General features: G+C 44.6%; 1 protein-coding gene across 3 annotated transcripts; it reads left to right on the forward strand.

Moving 5' to 3' along the window:
• The first annotated feature begins 1,062 nt into the window (after nt 1-1,062).
• On the forward strand, nt 1,063-7,617 carry c17h16orf72 (chromosome 17 C16orf72 homolog). 3 transcript variants are annotated; one of them, XM_035398721.1, is made up of 6 exons: nt 1,063-1,470; nt 3,008-3,088; nt 4,582-4,857; nt 5,020-5,058; nt 5,497-5,587; nt 6,406-6,469. In XM_035398721.1, the coding sequence occupies exons 1-5, from the start codon at nt 1,275-1,277 to the stop codon at nt 5,583-5,585; spliced, it is 681 nt and encodes a 226-aa protein (XP_035254612.1). In that variant the 5' UTR covers nt 1,063-1,274; the 3' UTR covers nt 5,586-5,587; nt 6,406-6,469. The 3 variants fall into 3 exon arrangements, with proteins under 3 accessions (XP_035254612.1, XP_035254613.1, XP_035254611.1); XM_035398722.1 differs by lacking the exon at nt 5,020-5,058 and having other exon boundaries at nt 1,064-1,470; nt 6,406-6,467; XM_035398720.1 differs by lacking the exons at nt 5,020-5,058; nt 5,497-5,587 and having other exon boundaries at nt 1,066-1,470; nt 6,406-7,617.
• The last annotated feature ends 10,814 nt before the right edge of the window (nt 7,618-18,431 follow it).

The following is an 18,431-nucleotide window of genomic DNA, read 5'->3' on the forward strand; positions in this document are numbered from 1 at the left end:
AAGTAGGGATTTGAATAATGGTGACAGATATATTTTTGGAAAAATGATTACATGTATATAAAAGAATGTAATTTTCACACTTTTTTGAGAATATGTTATAGGTTGTTAACTGTATATTTTATTTTATCCAGCATTTTTTTACTCATCTATATCAAGGGTATGACTAATTTACCAGCTGACTGAAGTACACTGCTTGAGTAAAGGATACCAGTGGCCGGGTTTTGAACAAGACAAAAATAAAAGGCTTCCAGTCTGAGGACCAAAACATGCACATGGACGTTCAGGAAAAGCTGTGCATTTCAGCTGCAATGCATGCTTTCAAATCAGAGCTGCAAGAGAGGGAAGGGGCCTTAAGCTTTCCAACATTTCAAACAGCTAGATGAATTAAATTGTTTGTGCAAGCCATAGTGCTCAACCTGTCTTGGCTTGGAAACACCAAACACCTGTCCAGGCTACCCACCCAGGGGTGCCATTTGTAACTTTAATGTTATGGGGCAGGAGTGCTCTGACTGGCATTTGTAACTATGAACTGCTTTATGATTAAGGCCACAGTCTTAATGAACGAAGAATTATAGCTATGTTTACATTTTGGATGGTCTGGCTATATTGCTGGAAATTATAAATTGCCGGTTGATCTATCTACAAACAATGCCAATAAATACGACAACAAAGTAATTAAAAACCCCTTGTTATATGTCGTCAAATCGCAACAGGAAGGCCAGTGTGAGACAAAACGCGACAATCATCACTTGCACCATCCGCATCTTGTCCAACGCCATTTGACCTAGTCTATTCTGAATGTGCTTATAAACTCGTTTCGGGGCATGTAGACGGCAACGTCAGTACTTCACAGCTGTCAGCCAAACAAAAGTTAAGACAGTGGGGAGCCTGCGCTGTGGTGACTGTCCCATCAAGCATCTCTGTCTAACTTGCTACATGGGGTTCCTTTGTGGTGGTTGTTGACGGATGTTTATTTTGACCAATGACATGTCGACATGAAATTCAAAACCCGCACCCGACGAGTGGATCTAGCCAATCACTAATCGACTGGAATACCAGCACGGTAATCTGCCTTCAATATATTTTCAGGTCAGTGGCGTAATAGGTTCAGTTTGTTTGGGAACAGAGAGAAGACTTAACTGTTCGTTTTCTTTACGTGAAAATAACAGCTATACCATTGATGAATACGTGACGAAAATTCCTACCACCTACCGAGGTTATATTCCCCTCTACAATAAATAGCACTTTGTCATAAACCAAAAGACACTAGTGTCATGGAGGATAAGAAGGAGGAGGGGGAAGCGGAGATCCAGGAACACGGCCCCGAACATTGGTTCTCGAAATGGGAGCGGCAGTGTTTAGCCGAGGCCGAGCAGGAGGAACCCAGCGAAGAAGAGGCCGACCAGAGCCAACAGAAACTGTGGCATCTATTCCAGAATTCTGCCACCGCTGTCGCACAGCTCTACAAAGGTCCGAGTAACTTCTCTAGACCGCTAGCTGGTAGCCTAGACGTCAGAGTCGATATATACTTAACATTAGTTATCTAACCAACTGGCTAGCTAATTGACCAATATCGCCGTCACTATGTAGCTGTGTTGGCTAACATATTTAGCGCTGTCTAGTTTTCCTAATCATATGTACATTCGAACCTAGGCTATCTAGCTGTAAAACACCAGCCGTCACCAACTGGTCAGTCGAGTGAAACACAACTAGCCAACAGTGTAGCTAGATCTAGTCTAACAAAACGACCGTCGTTGGTTACAAAGCTAACATTTGTTATCTAGCTTCATGATTTGGGTAACGTTAGCTAGTGATCTAGCTAGCTAGTTAGCTAAACAAAATGGCGATTGATATAGGAATTATACCACATTGTCTCAAGCATTTAATGAGATTTAACAAATATTGTTTAGTGTAGCCACGTAGATAGACGTCTGGCCCGCTGAAACCGTTCCCGGTGCTGACTGTTTGTCTAATGGTTGGCCATGCTAAATCTGATAGCTAGCTAGCTACCTGAGCACGCCAAGTAGCACTAGCTAGCTAATGTCAGCTAGCGCTAGCTAGATATGAAAATGACAGTTTCCAAGATGCCTAGCGGTGTAGCTTGCTAACTCGCTAAGCTATGCAAACTGGAACAAAATGGCGAAGTGCAGGGAGGAGGTCCCTGGGTAAAAACAACTGACAATTTGCTGGAAACTACTGATTTGAAAACAATTCGACTCCATACCATTCTTTGACAGTTTCTTCGCCTTATGACATTTTAATGTGGTAATGCGAAGGTATTACAAATCATACAATTCATTAAAACATATTTTAATTCCTTTGCAAAACAAAATGGCGAGGGGAATTTATCGGAATACTGTTATATTGTAGCTATTACTTGGCTAAATAGGATTTAAGTATTGCCTATTATTCTGACTAGGTACACACCACAAGTTATTGTGCTTAAATTGATAAAATGTACCTGTCTCCCGAACAGTTATCACTTATAACGTAGTAAATACACAATGATTTGGCGTCAGTTGGGTAACGTTAGCTATATAGCTGTTACGCTAACTTAATGCAGCTAGCAAGCAAGCCATCAGTTTAATGTTGCAGTGTTTTGTTTTAGCTTGATAGCCAGCTAGTGCTAACGTAGCTAGCCCTACTGTAAACAAAATGGCGTGTGGTTGTTTTGCTAACTAGATTTCAGTAGCTACCTAGCTAAGGTACGCGAGTTGTACAAGGGGACACTAAGTTGCCCGTTTAGTGGCAAAGTTTTTAGAAGGGCTACAGCACAATAACACTAGTGTTAAGTATTATATAACTGAATAACTCTGCACTGCTCTGCCTAGTGTAAGCTTTGGCATTGTGCTAATGTTGGGTAGGTAACTGGTATTGTAAGGCTATTTGACGTTAGTCATGTAAAATGGCGAAGTCATATGACTGTTTCTATAGCTAACTGTTTTTCGAATTTTTTTCAACTTTGCTCTAACTTCGATAACTTTTACCATCCACCCATTCTCTTTAGACCGAGTTTGCCAGCAGCAGGGACTGTCACTTTGGGTACCTTTTCAAAATGCTGCAACAGCTGTCACCAATCTCTATAAAGGTAAAAAAGACTCATCTCTCTGGGGTCGTTGTTCTTGCTTTGTTGGTCGAAATGTAAGCTATTACATAATTTCTAACGTAAATAGTATAATTGTGTGAGATTGTATTTGTAGCTTTGAACATTAGATGACGCTATTTTTGGCCTGTTTGCATCAGATTTCAAGACCAAGTTGAAAGCATTTTGTTTCAGAGGCTGTTGCCCCCCCCTGTCATGCCTGTCATTTTAGCTGTCCAAGGAGTTGAGTAATACCACAGATATGAGGTGTAAACTTAGAATTGCATACGTTTCAGCCCGGATTCAAATAGAGCCTTTCTTTTGGGTCCACTTGATTTGCTGTTGCAAACCATGTGCAGTGTTGAGTGTTCAGGAAATTGGTAGAATTCCACATAAGCAGGAAGGCAGTCTCGTAAAACAGCTTTGTGAAGCGTACTAGCTGCAATAATTCTGAACACAGAAATAAATTTTTAAGAGCTTTGCTGAGAATGGGGAATGTGCTGGGATTCTTTTTGCAGCCCGTATCTCTCATTGCTTGGTATGAAGGCTTTAAGTTCTCTAACCATAGTGCAACAACTGCTCAGCAGTCTCTGCTGTGGCATATAATCTTTCTTGGTAATCGTGTCTGGCTTGTTTTGACATCTTCCACAAAAGTATCTGAAATATTTTCAAGCCTGTACAGGGGAGCAGCAGCACAGTGGCTCCTGTTTAAACCAAGGGCCAGTGCGCAGTACATAAACACCCTTTGCGTGAGTAACGACTCCTGTGAAAGTTATCGCACATGCTGTCGGAAAGCAGGGATTGCCTCGTCTGTGGAGATTAAATTGTGCTCATTTGCTGTACATTTACAGCACCACTGTGAATGAGTTTGCCCTGCCTTTGAAATGGCTCACCTCAATCTGACGCCCCTTGAACTGAATTATGAATAGACATTGCAGAGATTTTTGGAATGCTGCGCTGTTATTTTGGGACACAAAAAAAGAATTGCTCTGCTTGTGCACTGTTCTGTCATATGACATGTGTTCGTGGTGTACAAAGTGTACAGCATGAATGCACAATGAGCAATTGGGGCTTGCTACCTGGGAGTCCAGTGACTTCTGCTGAATTTTGTGGCACAGTCTCTGCATGAGGACAGCTCCTTTTTGGGGAGATTGCAGACTCGGACTGCTGGATTACCACGTGGCTTTGGGTGTACCTGAAACGCAAATTCTGCTTGCTAGTTTGCTTTCTGTTAAAACCATGTATATTAACTATATTCACATTTCCAGGTTTGCCAGGAGCACGTGTGAATGTTCGATTGGGAGATGATTAATTGCAGACCTGGCTAGCTTGATTTGACTGTTGTAGTATGCATATGCACATGTTTAAATGGCCACCTTGCGTAGAGGGTCTGTTTTCAAGGACTGGTTTGTTTTTTTTTGGGGTTGGGGGTGTGGCAGGAATGTCTTGGGTTACCTAGGCTCTGCTGGCTGATTTTAGTTTCTCTCCCTGCTCAACAGAAAGTGTGGAAGCCCACCAGAGGAGCTACGACCTAGGAATTCAGATCGGCTACCAGCGCCGCAACAAGGACGTTCTGGCGTGGGTTAAAAAGCGCAGGAGAACCATCCGCAGGGAGGACTTGATCAGTTTCCTTTGCGGGAAGGCCCCCCCGCCACGGACTTCTAAAGCCCCGCCCAAACTGACTGTCATGTCTCCCAACCGGGCGCCTTCCACAGAAAGCAGCTCCTCCGTGGAGACAGACCTGCAGCCCTTCAGAGAAGCCATAGCGCTGCACGGTACGGGCCTTTCCCCTGTGTAAATATCAGATGCCGGTGGGGAACGTGGGATCCTGTGGGGTTTTGCAATTAGGGTCAACAGTATTGGACCTTTAGGATCAACATGGAGGTGTAGAACTGTAGGGCTGATTCCTGCGTGTTTGATTCTGTCTGTGTATGTAGGTGTGGGTGTTGTCAATGGAAATGCGCCGACACGGCTTGGTAAGCTTTAACATGAAATAAGAGTTTTCTTTATGTACAGCGGCTAATGTTCATAAAGGGCAGGTTTGGAATGCATCTTGAAAAGGGAAATGCTAGTGGTTCATACCGGCTGAAAGGAGGCCATGGTTCAGCCACTAAGGCTGTGAATAGTGCAGTCCTTTGGGCTGTTGAAACGGAGTGAAGAGTAGTTTCTTCTGCAAATACTTTATTTGAGGATTCAGTGTGAAAACTGGAAGGGTTTTGTTTCAGCGGGTTGTGTTGTCAGGCTGAGTGAGGAGGCATGATTCTCTTTGTGTCTTCTGCTGTTTATATTGCATTGCATTGTGTCTTCTGCTGTTTTATATTGCATATTGGCATTAAGATGAATGTCAGAATGAAACTTGCAAAACAACAAAGGGGAAATTGGGTTTCATTGCTGTGGGTCTTCCTAATGTGCAGCTGAAGCTGAGAGGGACATTCAGATGTTTCGGAGAAGGATCTTTAACGGGACCTCTGGTACTTCCTGGAATGGGTGGAGCTGTCAGTGATGGTGGGCCAGAGATGTTGGTTTCAGAAGGGAACATCAGGGTTTCAGGGTTCAGTTCTCTCCTACAGTGGTTTCAAACACCTGTTTTATTTTTTAAAAAGGATGCAAGTTCTCCCATTCAGTTCTTCTCTAAAAAATGGGTTGTGTCATCAGTACAAAGGCCTCCATTAATGTTGGTTTTGAGCATAGAAGTCTGACTAGAATGCAGTTGAATGCCTATGAAGCAAAATGGTAAAAACTCACATTGAAATGCAACATTAAAAAAAATTAAAATATATATATATGTTGTGCAAATGCAATGCATTTAATATTTATCACACAAATTTCAATTAAATGTGAACATGAAATGCTTCACTGAAACGGTTATGGGAAAAAGTGGTAAAGTATTTAATTGTGATGCTGATGAAGAGCCCTGCACACGTTCCTGATATTGCACATTTGACTGATGGGAGATTTTGGGCCCTAATGCAGTCTGCCTGGCTCCTTATACAATTTGATCACGTGTCAAACCTGGACTGTGCTGGAGTTTGTGATCGCAAAAGAAAGCAAGAAAACAAAGGGATGTACTGCAATGTGTTGAAATACAACACATTAAGTTGTAATGCTTAACAGTGTGGATCATATGCAAATCATTGCAGCTTTCAGAAATGGCTCTATTTTTTAACGCTGTGATTGCTGTGAAATATTGCTACAAAATTGCTCTTTTCCCAAAATTCCTCATTTACAGCACGTGGCAGTGCAGTCTGTTCCTGTGAGGCTGAGCCTCCCTCCGGTCGGTGACATCACCGAAGAGTAACCGTGCGCCCTGTTGCGTTTTTCAGGCCTGAGCGGAGCGATGGCGAGCATCAGCGTGCGGTCGGGCGCCCCCGGCTCCCCCACCCACGTGAGCGGCAGCTCCAACCCGGGCCGGCGGAGAAACGGCCTGCACGACGTGGACTTGAACACTTTCATCTCGGAGGAGATGGCCCTGCACCTGGACAACGGCAGCACGCGCAAGCGGGCGTCGGTCCAGTGCGACGTCATCACGGACTCGCCCACCCATAAACGCAACCGAATGATCTGAACCGGAGAGACGACTCCCCCCCACTGCGCCTGGCACCGCCCCCGACCCCCCCGCCACCCCCCCCCCCGTCAACGCAATGTGCTGCTTAAAATAGAAACGCCACGTGTTCCTCAGCCCTTCCTTCTGCGCCCCACCGCCCCTGAAAACCAAACGGGGAAGGGGTGTCGCAAAGCGGAGGGAGAAGTTGAGTTCCATCGATTCGCCCACGATATTAGATGCCTCTGGCTAATAATGGCTGTCACCTGTCCATCTCGGAGGATGTCCGTTAGTACAGAGTGAGATCATCACAGGTGAACATTTCCCAGTCCTGAGGCTGACGTTGCCACCATCCAGTGTAATGGATGGGTACAGTATCTGACAGGACTTCTTTTTTGGTTTCTGTGTCCTGATCCTTGGTTTCTGCTCAGAGTGTATGCTTCACCAGTGTTCATCACAACGTGCTCCTCTCTGCAGTCTCACCTTCAGGCCACGTTTTTCTTTTGCAGCACATTTACTTATTAAAAGTATAGGTCCACCTCCATCCAAATGGTAGTGTGCAAAAAATAAATAAATTTAAATAATTGTGAATTAATATTGGAGTTTTCCCAAATTTAATATTTTGTCTCGTTTGATGCAGCTGGTAATCGTGTGACATAGCGAGCGAGACTCTGATGGTCATGCACTTAATACCTAGTACATCCAGTACAATTATTATTTTTTGGATTCACTTTATAGTGTTCCAGAATAACACAAATTTCTCCTCCATGCAATTTCATAGAATTCCTTTTTTTTGTCAGTAGTTAAGAATATCTAATGTATATACTTAACATTTAGGTGCTGGTATGATACATGTGGTACATATTGTAAAAAAAAAAAAAAAGAAGAAAAAAAAACAAAAACAAGGAAAAAAAAAAAAGTACAAACAAACCATTGAATGGTTATTAATGTGTAATAATGATTCTTGCATTAAAGAAACCAAGCTTTTAACATTGGTTGTCTTCCGGTCTCCTTTTAAACTCTGGCATCGGTGTTCTCTGGGGTTGCAGTAGTAGCACTGGAGTGGTCCTGACTCACCACACGGTATTTAATACAAGGTTATGGCTGACTGTGACGCGACCACCTGCTGGTGCCAAACTGGATCAAGGCAGCTCTTTCTTTAACGGAGAGTTCAGTTCTGACGTGGCACCGGTTCCTGAGCACGTCCGTGTCTTAACCTTGTTTTAGTGGCACTCTCCGTAAACTAATTGTAAAGCAAGTTTCACTAAATTATTTATGAAGAATTGATCTAAACCGCTTTGTGCTGATCGAAGTTAAAATGCACAATTGGAGAGCCTCCCAAAACTTCTCCCTCCCTCACTGTCTGGAGGTAGGATTCCAGCAGTAGTTGCATCCCAGCACACGTGTGAACCTGCTGAAACTGGATCATTTTCAGGAATCGCTCTAAATGCAACGTAATGATTTTGGTGCAGTCTTGTTCTGATGGGCCCAAAGATCTCGTCCGAGCACGCCCCTTCTCCATTTGCCCATTTCCAATGAGAACTTGGAATTCTTTAAGTTGAATTGACTGAATTTCTATAATGAAAGCATTCACTGACCTAATGGCTTTCGCAGCTGTTAGTTATATGTCACCAACACCATTGACTATGCACAGCGCTCAGGTTGTGTAGGTGTTAAAAAGTCGGAGTATTGGTATATAAAAGGACAATAGCATCTCATCAGTGGAGAAAACCCATGTTCATGTTCTTGGGTTCACTGGCTACTGATGACCTTTTCAATGTCAGATGAACTTGGGTTATTGTAAGGCAGCTTATGCAGATATGTGGGCTTAATTTTAGAGCCAAGGAAATGAGTCATGCTGTCATTAAATGCATTTCACAGCCACTGCGAATTCAGAAAATTATTGGAGTGAAAAATCTGGCACAAAGTTGCAATGCTAAAATCTCCCCACTGGAGCCTCAATTTACCGCGTGGAGGCTAAGTTGTCTAAGGCTTATATGTGCTGTAATTGCACAGATGTCGTGTTTTAATTGTCAAAGCTTTTCAATTCCTTTCGCCGACTCAAATGAGTAAATCAGTCAAAAAATTGGATTATAGGACTAATTTCTGCTTCACAAATCGTAAAATTTCAGTCTCGGCGCAGTTTGTTTACTTGCGGAGTTCCTGCCCCAGAACACATTTGGCACGTTTAAGATGCTCTGACAAACCAGATGCTGTTCTGGAGGATTTGCACACGCTTAGCAACGTACGCTAGCAGCGTTATCCAGAGCTTCGACTACCATTATGTTTCCGTGTGTTGGCTAGTCGCCACCTGTCGGTTCCCCAGAATGTTTCATCTTATCTTGGCTGGATGGATACAGAATAACTTCCACACTGAGGGACTTCACAGGGGGAAGTGATCCTCCTGTGTTACGCCTGTAAAGTTTATGTGCTGTGGCGGACGTTCTTCTTCTCAGTGGCTTTCTGTTGTCTGCATTTTCACATTATCACTTTGGACAGCTGGGTAATGTTTCAGCCTGCCTATCAGGATGAACTTACAGCAGCGAATGAAGTCAAAGTCAGTATGAAAGATGTCCTGGCCCCTCTCGACCCTTGCCTCACACACATGCCGTGCGCTGTAGTGGTGCTTGTATTGCTGTGCAGTAAGGCACTTACTCTGAGATGCGTAACAGTTTTGTACATAAGGAGGCGACATACCCAGAGCAACATGGCTGCCTGTTTCTGTGGAGTGTGGGCCGGGCTGAGGCCGGAACCACAAATTCTCATCACTGCAATAACAGTTTTGCTGAGGAAATATCAGGAGAGATCCCTGATGACAAACGCATGAGTATCCAAATTTAATATTGATCTGCTCAATGACCGGTCTACGTAAACAGAGGGAGGCTTGGATTCGACAGACATTTGTTAATTGTTTTCTTCTTAAACATAGTTTGGCGAGTTCAGCAATCGGTAAAACTAACCGGGGCAAAGCTCTGGAGTGGTGTTTCCCTGCAGCCCTCTGCACTGTCATTTATATTTATTCCACTGGGTGGCAGTAGAGAACCGCTAAAAAGTGATTGCTTTCAAAGGCAGACCAAAATAACAAGAAAGCAAAAAACAAAACCAAAAAAATCTAATATTCACCTTTTCATTTTAAAAGTGGCTTGGGTATTCCATGCCTGCAAGAACAGCGTGGTGCACTGCACCCAGGCAATGCAGGAACTCTGATCTAGTGCTTTCCCTTCGCAGATAAATGCACATAATGCATTCCACTCATTACCTCACACTGCAATCACTCGCATTCAATCTGTTATTCAGACTTATCTTCTGTGACTTCAGAGTGACAAAGAGCAATAAAGATACTCAGATGTTAATATTCTGCCCTTGTGAATAAAGTCAAATGAAATCTGAAATTGAAATGTTCTTTCGGGGAGCCTCAGACTGAAGCGATTTGCACCCCCTGCTCCTAGGGTAATGTGTGAGGAACTGAAAAACAAAATGTACACATCAAAACACCACCTTTACGTTCTGCATTTCCATTCAATTTAGTCATAATCGTCAATAAATGCGTGAAAAGCCCACTTCCAGGATGATTTTAGGGGCAGTAGTTTAATATCAGGCTTAGATTAGGGCCCAGAAGCAGCTACTGGAAAGGGTCATTTTTCATTTTATATTTCTCATCATGGCATTAGCAGACACTCATATCTAAAGCAGCTTACATTTCCTTTTTATTATTATTTTCCCCAAATGCATTCATATTCCAGGATGTTTTTATTGAAGCAATTCTGGTTAAATGCCTTGCTCAAGGGTACAACGGCAGTGTCCCACCCAGGAACAGAACCTCTCCCCCACCGTTACACTGCAGTCAGCCCACGTATGGCTGGGCTTGGTCTGATCATAGCTGTTAGCATAATATACTACCTGTCAGCACATAGCTCAGGGTTTAACACACTTTTCACATGGTAAGCACACTTTCAACATTAAAGCCAGTCTCATTTGCATAGGCAATCTGACTCCCCAGCCCAAAGACCCAAGTAAATATGGCTGCTGATTGGAGCTTGAGCTTCCGATCGCAATCTAATCAACCAATCACATTAATCAGAACTGAGCCCTCAAACACGGCATTGCCACTGCACAGATAGCATAGCACAGCCCAGCACAGATAGCATAGCACAGCCCAGCACAGAAACCATCCAGGGGGCGAAGGGGCGACATAGCTTAGGAGGTAAGACCGATTGTCTGGCAGTCGGAGGGTTGCCGGTTCAAACCCCGCCCTGGGCGTGTCGAAGTGTCCTTGAGCAAGACACCTAACCCCTAATCCCTAACTGCTCTGGCGAATGAGAGGCATCAATTGTAAAGCGCTTTGGATAAAAGCGCTATATAAATGCAGTCCATTTACCATTTACCATCCAGCTATGCCGTCTGTAAGATGTCTGAAGGCAGAAGCTAAGCCCTGGCCCTGGTCAGTGTTCACATGGGAAGCTGGGGAACAAAATCAGTTTGCTGCTGGAAGTAGTATTTTGGGGAGGGGGGCAGTAGGATTGAATTTAAGATTAAATAGTCATTCGATTGATTCATTGCTGGAGGACCTACTCAAATTAATTAAACTGATGACTGAATTCAGTACAGATTTGTATCAGATGCGTTTTCAACTAGGTCACATACAAACGAAAACATCTTCATAGCTTTTTTAATTATCACAAACATAACTTTGATCATACTTTTTTTGTCTTCAGGGACTTGAAGCAGAGCATCTTAAACACAGCACCCTCCCGAGATGTCAAATCCAGATGAGTGTGCACTTAACAGCACAATAAGGCCCGATTAATTAAATCCTGCCTGAATATAAAGTAGCGCGCACAGCCAGGACCGCGTTAAGAAAACAGACCTAAATTTGTCTCAGTTTCCCTTTTATCAGCAGCTGACACTGATGGAAGTGAGCCTTCGCAAAATTCTGTGACAGGCGGAGCTATCGTTTCAAAGGGGGAAGAAGGAAGCTGAAGAGGGAAACTCGTTTTGATTGGACAAAATCAGTGACTGACAGCACATGACTGGGTACGGACACCAGTGAAGCCTTTGACGGACGGGCCCCTCCCCCAGGCAGAAGGTCCCAGGTCATTGCACCTCGTCAAGCAGTGAGCTTTTAAAAAAATGGCCTCCTCCCTTTCTTCCTTCCTAACGAGGAGCTGCCCATTACGCCGCTCCAGTGCCCGCTGTGCCACCTGCGCCTGTGCGAGGAGCACTGCAGCTGGAGCACATGCGCCCCCCACAGGCCAGCGACTGTTTTGCACCCTTACAGGCCACACGCAGAAGAAAACCGGTAGCCTGGGAGCACATGGCGAGTCTTTGGGAAGCACAAATTCAGCAGTAACCAGAGGAACCTTTACCAACTGAGTCACCAAGAAGCACCGGGAGCAGTGCTCAGCTGCTGAATGGTACTAAATAGTGCTAAATTCTTTTTACTCACATGACATGTTTAATTCATTTCAGTGACTGTCATTCTTGTGTCAGTGCAAAAATATTGAGGAAACAATGCAATGCTTGGTAAATTCATTGCTCAATGCATCAGAGGTTTATCAATAATTGATCCTCTTTTTGAAAAATGGAGTCTTCCCTCTCCCTCAATAAGGAGGGTCTCCCTCCTCAGCTTCTGCTGGAGAATCTTCCCTGTGCTGCACTCTTAAAACTGTCTTAAGCTACACAGTGTGGCTCCTCACACACAGACGGGAGCTTAAAGCCTCTGCGTCATAGATCTCACAGTAAAAATGGAAGTTGAATCTTTAGTCTTTCTGAAGGCCACAGTGAACTTCTCCCAGGTGACTTTTTTAATGAGAATGTCACCATAGAAACACGTTCTTGCCCACTGTTATCTGTCCTGACCACAGCAATCCGGCTGGGGGGTGAAATAAACGACAGTGTGATGCAATGCGAGGCAAAGGGGGGGCTGGGGGACGGGACTCTAGTTTAGTATTGAGCCGCCATTTATCTCGCAATACCAAGGTCCACCATGTGGTGGCAGCAGTGCTCCAGCATAAAGAATGTCATAAAGCCCCGTTGGGACACGATTCTTGAGCATAGGCATAACCACACGGGTAAAACGGGAATAAACGTACTAACTGAACTGGAAAGAACCTTTTGAAACACGTTTTTTTAAAGGGACCCTAGGTGCTACTACTACCACAAAACAAAACCAAGCTAAAAATATGGCGGGGCATAAAATGTCTTTATAACAGCCTGTTATCTACTTCTGTGCTTGCTGCCGCAAAGAAAATATTTTTGCATTAAGTCCCTTGACATGTTCCATAAAAATTAAAGTGGTTGTATATCAGTCAGAAAACACATATTCAGGACAATTCTGATGGTAATTGTACAATAATAAAGGCAAGTTTTTTTTCTATTGCTTATGCATGCTTTATTTTTTTCAAAATTATTCAAAACTGCTAACACAACTTAAAACCACTAACTATATTTGCAAAAGCAATTAGACATGAAAAACTTAAAAACTTCAACTTAAATAAAAAAAAAAAACAGATTTGCAACGCATGAACTTTCAACAACATGACAAGATACTTTTCAGATTAAATAAAATTAAATGAAAGCACCAAATCATTCAAACAAACCCTATCTTCAGCCAAAAAAATGGATGGTACAATGGCAATGCAGTTTTTTAATAGCTGTAAATAGAACAGCAATAGAAATGAATTCAAAGTAATAAAATTATTATACTGTACAGTAATATAAACTTAACAACTAACTCAATCTTATGACAAAGCTGTGACCCCATCATTCAGGTTGGTCTTATTTTTCATTTATATGTGGCCATAAACGTTTGTCAATATTCTAACAAATGGCTTCCTGTACCAAGCACCTAGGAAATAAACACCGTCTATGATGCTATGCGTGTTGCTCAGCAGCAATATTACCACAGTACAATTCTAGGGCCAAGCAGAGCAGCTTGTTGGAATGGAAGGGGATTGTAAAACCTTCCACCTTACGGAGGTTCCTCGGTGGGGTTAAGGAACGGGGAGTTGCCCAGCAAACCGCCCTTGTTCATGGTGAAAACTGACACTGTTCCACACGATGACATACGTCTGGAAATCTTCATCAGCTTGTCCAAAACGATCACACTATTTACATAGTGCATATTAAAAAGGAAGAGCCACATTAAGCGTCGCGGTATAGCCCAGTCTAGACCCAACAGTGTCTGATGGAACTCATCCAGGAAGCTGAGCTGAGTAATGCTCTAGAACAATTCCTATGGACATCATAATCATAATAATATAACGATGTCATCATAATAATTATTACAAGAGGCGCTGATTTTCTTTGTGTCAAATATTATCTGTCTAGCACATACTCAGCTATCTACTGCAGCACATGGACAAACAGGACCAAGGAGGCAGCAGATAAAGGGACTCGAGCTTGGGCGTGTTTTATAGAACGTTTCGGGCCGTATCACTGCACAAACAGCTGGCGGACTGCATGCGTTTCGGACTGTCTGGATGCCTACATCCAGCCGAACTGATGGGAGAAGCTCAGCCCTAGAGCAGACATCTTGGTGTTCCAACATTCCACACGGGAAAACAGAGGGTATGGGGGGGTGGGGTGGTTATGTGCCATGTTTGGTCTGTTTTCGTTGTTAGCCATCACTCGGTTAATCAGCTAAATTAACTGATTTAGCGATTAACGTAAGGGACCTCTGGCCTAAAAAGAATTCACTCACACTCCCTGTATACGGCAGTATTTACCGTTCTAAACACTCACTCTTTCCACAAACTGCCCAGTTGTTCATACTTAAAAAGGGAAACCCAATTAATCGCAAGATGCAAGCACTCATATCTCCCCGGTCCTAATTGTGCAGTGCCTCTGACAGAGCTTGCCTTAATGTGTAATCCAATTAAGAGGTGATAAGCAAGCAGAGACACTCCTCTCGCCGGAGTGCGCTCAAAGATCTGGCGCCTGCGTATCAGATTCAGTTCTGTCGCGCTTGGCTAGATTAAGAGGGGGAGGCCTAATTTGCAGTCTCCTCTGCAGAGTGCGAGTGGAAGTTGACTTGAGTTGGCTAAAGCCCGTTAGCCTTTGTCATCGTGAAGGCAAAGTGCTGAACGAAACACACTGTCTGCAGTGTCAGTGTTCCCGTTTTGAAGTTCAGTTCCCCTAAGCCTAGTCCATCCCACTCTGTTTTTAGCTCTAAATGACCACGTGTTCAGATTCGGTGTTCAGAAACAGGAAAAGGCATTCAGAAAGGCGAGGTGCACAGATCTGACTGCAAACACAGGCGCAAACACAGGCATAAACTCTATCAATCTAAAATCAAATATGAGACAACAGAACAGTATTAATGGGCATTCCTGCCACACAATTGTGTTTGGAGGAACAGGCTATTTATGGTAACGAGCAGGTGTACCTAATAAAGTGGCAACTGAGTGCATATCTATATCTGTACCCTACTGGTGAAATGACATGCTAACATATACTCTACAGCAGGGACTGTCCTGGAGAGCTATGGGGTCTACCGGTTTTGACCTAAAGGTTTACTGTTGTAATCAACTGCTTTACTGACCTGACAAATAACAGTGAAAAGCAGTGCACCTTGTGGAGGCTCTCCAGGACCAGGGAGCAAGAGCAACTGCAAACATTCGCGCGCGGTGTCGAGGGGCAACAGCGGGAAATGTCAAACGGCAGGCAATCTGACATGCAGAGCACCGCACCCCCCCGTGCGTCTGATTGCGCGTTTGACCTCGCCCTGACACCCATTACTTTTCAATGGGAGCTCTGCACTCTGATGCGGTGCAGAGCATTATGGGAGTGATAGCTCCCTCCCTTGCTCCCGCACCGTGACAGCATGACAGCTCATGAAACCTGCCGAAGGTGTGCTGGCAGGGTGGGGGGAGCCCTTTTTGTCGGCTTAATTCAGGCCTTTAGCCGTCTTTAAGGAGGATGGAGACGTGGGAGCGTAAATGACTTGACAGCTCCCCATCGGCTGCGACGTTCCCCGCCCACAAAGCCTCCTGCTCGTGGATTGTTTTAAATGACACGACGGGGGTCTACCTATTAATCAGAGTTTCATTTTGATGGGTGGGAGGAGCTATCTCTCTGCTGCTGGTTCCAGCCCATTTGGGATCCTAATTATCCGTGACTGACCTATCAGTCTGGCTCGTGAGGCAGGAGGCAGGGAAACGTGGCCAGAGCTCCACAGTGCAGCACTGGTTCTGGCGGGAAACCAGAACCAGACCGATGGTTGCTGGGCCCATCCTCTGATCCAGTCACCAGCCAGCGCTGGGCTGTTTTTCTGAACCCAGGGCCATGGCTGAAAGGCTGGGGGTCGGCGGAGCGGATTATCCCGCTACAGCGCTCTCTGTGGACTTTTACACGGGGACTCACGGGGACTCAGCTACCAGGCGGTTTTGTCCTGTTGACTCACTGGTCCTCAGCGCAGTGCTGAGTCTCGCAGTTTGCCATCCAATTTTCAACAAGAATTCATTAAGCCGTTAATGTGAACTCGACAATTTAACGAGTGTATGTTAGCTTGTGTGCGTGTCTTGTGTGTTTGTGTGCGAGTCTGTTTGTGTGCAGGCACAACCTATCGAATGACATCTTCTGTGCCCGGTTCTATTTGCTGGGGCAGAGAGGATGCTTTAGCTTGTCTCAAAGAGGACCCCTGTGGCAGTAAAAACCAGCCCTGCCGACGTCGGCTTTGATTTCCCAAAACGGATCTGACACCGAATCACGGTCAACAGCGTACACCGCCCCGCCGCCGTGGGCGTAATCTAATCCGCTTGATGAATCGTGTCCACAAAGCCCAGAGACGGTGACAAATGTGAGGCCACTTTAATTGCTTCGGGTGCGACGGGGAAGAAGAGCCAAAACCGCCATTAGTTCCAGCAACGTCTCGTCGGAAAAATGATCTCACTTAGTACACTACGGCGGATTGGAACTCAGCCTGCGACAGCAGCATTACTGGAATAAGCAACTGTACACAGCTGGAGCGTTTGCTTACTCCTAGACTACTCTCAATCACTGCTGACTGCAATCTGACTGCTCATGCGGTGGACGAGTGCTTCATTTGCTCTAAGAGGGGCTACTCTACTTATTGGAATACTCAAACTAAAATATCTCCTTTTTACCAAAGACTTTTTAAGAAACCTTTGCTGGATGATGTTCACACAGCACTTCCCCCTGTCTTCTCCAAACCCCCCCCCCCCGGCCCTGAGGGCTGTAACAGGCATTATCCTCAGCGGGCCAAATCACCACACAGGCACTAAGCGAAGGGCTGATTGTCACTCTTCCGCTCACTAAAGCAGTGTGGGAGTTCAAGGGCTCGCTCGGTGACCTGAATGCGCGCGTTCCACCGGCCTTCGGACGCAGCGCGGGGACCGACGGCGCCGCGGCGCGGTAATCAAACGCATCTTAGCCGCGCCAGCGCTCGCGGAGTCCCCGATTCCTGCCGCACGGTTTGCCGCGGGGGGGGGGGGGGGGGGGATAATCTCCATGCCGATGGAGACGCTGCCTGCAGACCAGCTTTGAGTCTCGGTAATTGAATTCAGCTCAAAACCAAAAGGAAGGGAACCAATGAAAATGACGCCGAGGTCCGTACTCGGAAGAAGAAAAAATGAAGAAAAAAGATGAGCGTTTATTGTACATTACGGCGTTTGCCATACTGTTCTTGTTCAATGTGCAGCTTGAGTTTGAAACAAAAAATATGGTTTCTGGAAAAATTGACAGACATTTGATAGTAAAGTCTAGTACAAGTGTTTGTTGGAAAATGCGTTGTCAGTGCCTCAGGTCTCAGCAAAGATAATGTACTGTTTACAACCATATTAAGATGTACTGACCAGGGATTGTGCATGCTAAAAAATTACTTCCTAGTTTCTTTTGCATTTCCATTTTGCAACCACCATGACGAACTGCAGTCTGTCGCAAGGCAAGAGCTCAATTACAGCACATCCATGCTATGGATGCCCATGCTACAGGTGAACTGTGATGACAGTTCCTCCCTGGCCTCTGAGATCCTCTCCACAGCAAAGCATTGTGTCTGGTTCATATCTGTCACTGCCAGCATTATAGCCCTGCCTATTCTGAGATTTCCTATTGGAGTTGCCATTAAATTAGACTTGGGTGTGGGGTGGGGATGGGGGGTGTTTGTTTCCTATTTTAAGGACACATGAGGTTGTTTTCTGGGAAATAAACCGCAGTTTGCCTTTATAACTTAACCTGATGGATTGCATCAACATTGACATTGGTTTAAGGCCTTTAGTGAGATATAAATAAAACATCAATGTGAAAAGAAACCCCATGGAGGCGAGGGGTACATTGGATCAATAGTCACCTTAGTGCATGGAATTTTCCGGCCAAAACCGATCTCCCTGAGATTTATAATCTTGCAGAATTGGGCCCCTAATGAGGTGTTGGCTATAACTCTTACCTCCAGATTGGCCCAGGCTGGTCTTATCTGTCTCCCATTGACGTCTCCTCATCTGACTCTTATTTCCACCCTTGCTGGTTTATACCTATACTGTTAAACTGAAAGCACATTTAACTTCTGTTTCATTCATGCACATCCATCCTTGCGCTGAATTTAACAGTTAGAGTCTGTGATTAAAAAACAAAACATGGAGCTCACTGGGCACTTTTTCTGCACCGAACATCTCTTACCATGGCAGGAAATCGATATAAATTTTGACCGACTTGCTAACTAAGGCCTACTCAGCCTACTCTACTCAGTCTCAGGCAGTCATTAGCACAACAGCAATTTGAAGGGGGATATTGTGGTTTTTGTTTCTTACACAATGTCGTTCTTTATTTCCAGTGATCACCGTACTTGCGGAT

The sequence above is a fragment of the Anguilla anguilla genome, chromosome 17 (assembly GCF_013347855.1).
Source record: "Anguilla anguilla isolate fAngAng1 chromosome 17, fAngAng1.pri, whole genome shotgun sequence".
NCBI lineage: Eukaryota > Metazoa > Chordata > Actinopteri > Anguilliformes > Anguillidae > Anguilla > Anguilla anguilla.

Excerpts from the sequence above, each read along its gene's own strand:
- c17h16orf72 (XM_035398720.1), top strand. The coding sequence starts at position 1,275 with ATGGAGGATAAGAAGGAGGAGGGGGAAGCGGAGATCCAGGAACACGGC. Across the intron at positions 3,089-4,581 it reads TGTCACCAATCTCTATAAAG|AAAGTGTGGAAGCCCACCAG; the intron begins GTAAAAAAGACT and ends CCTGCTCAACAG. Across the intron at positions 4,858-6,405 it reads AGAAGCCATAGCGCTGCACG|GCCTGAGCGGAGCGATGGCG; the intron begins GTACGGGCCTTT and ends TGCGTTTTTCAG.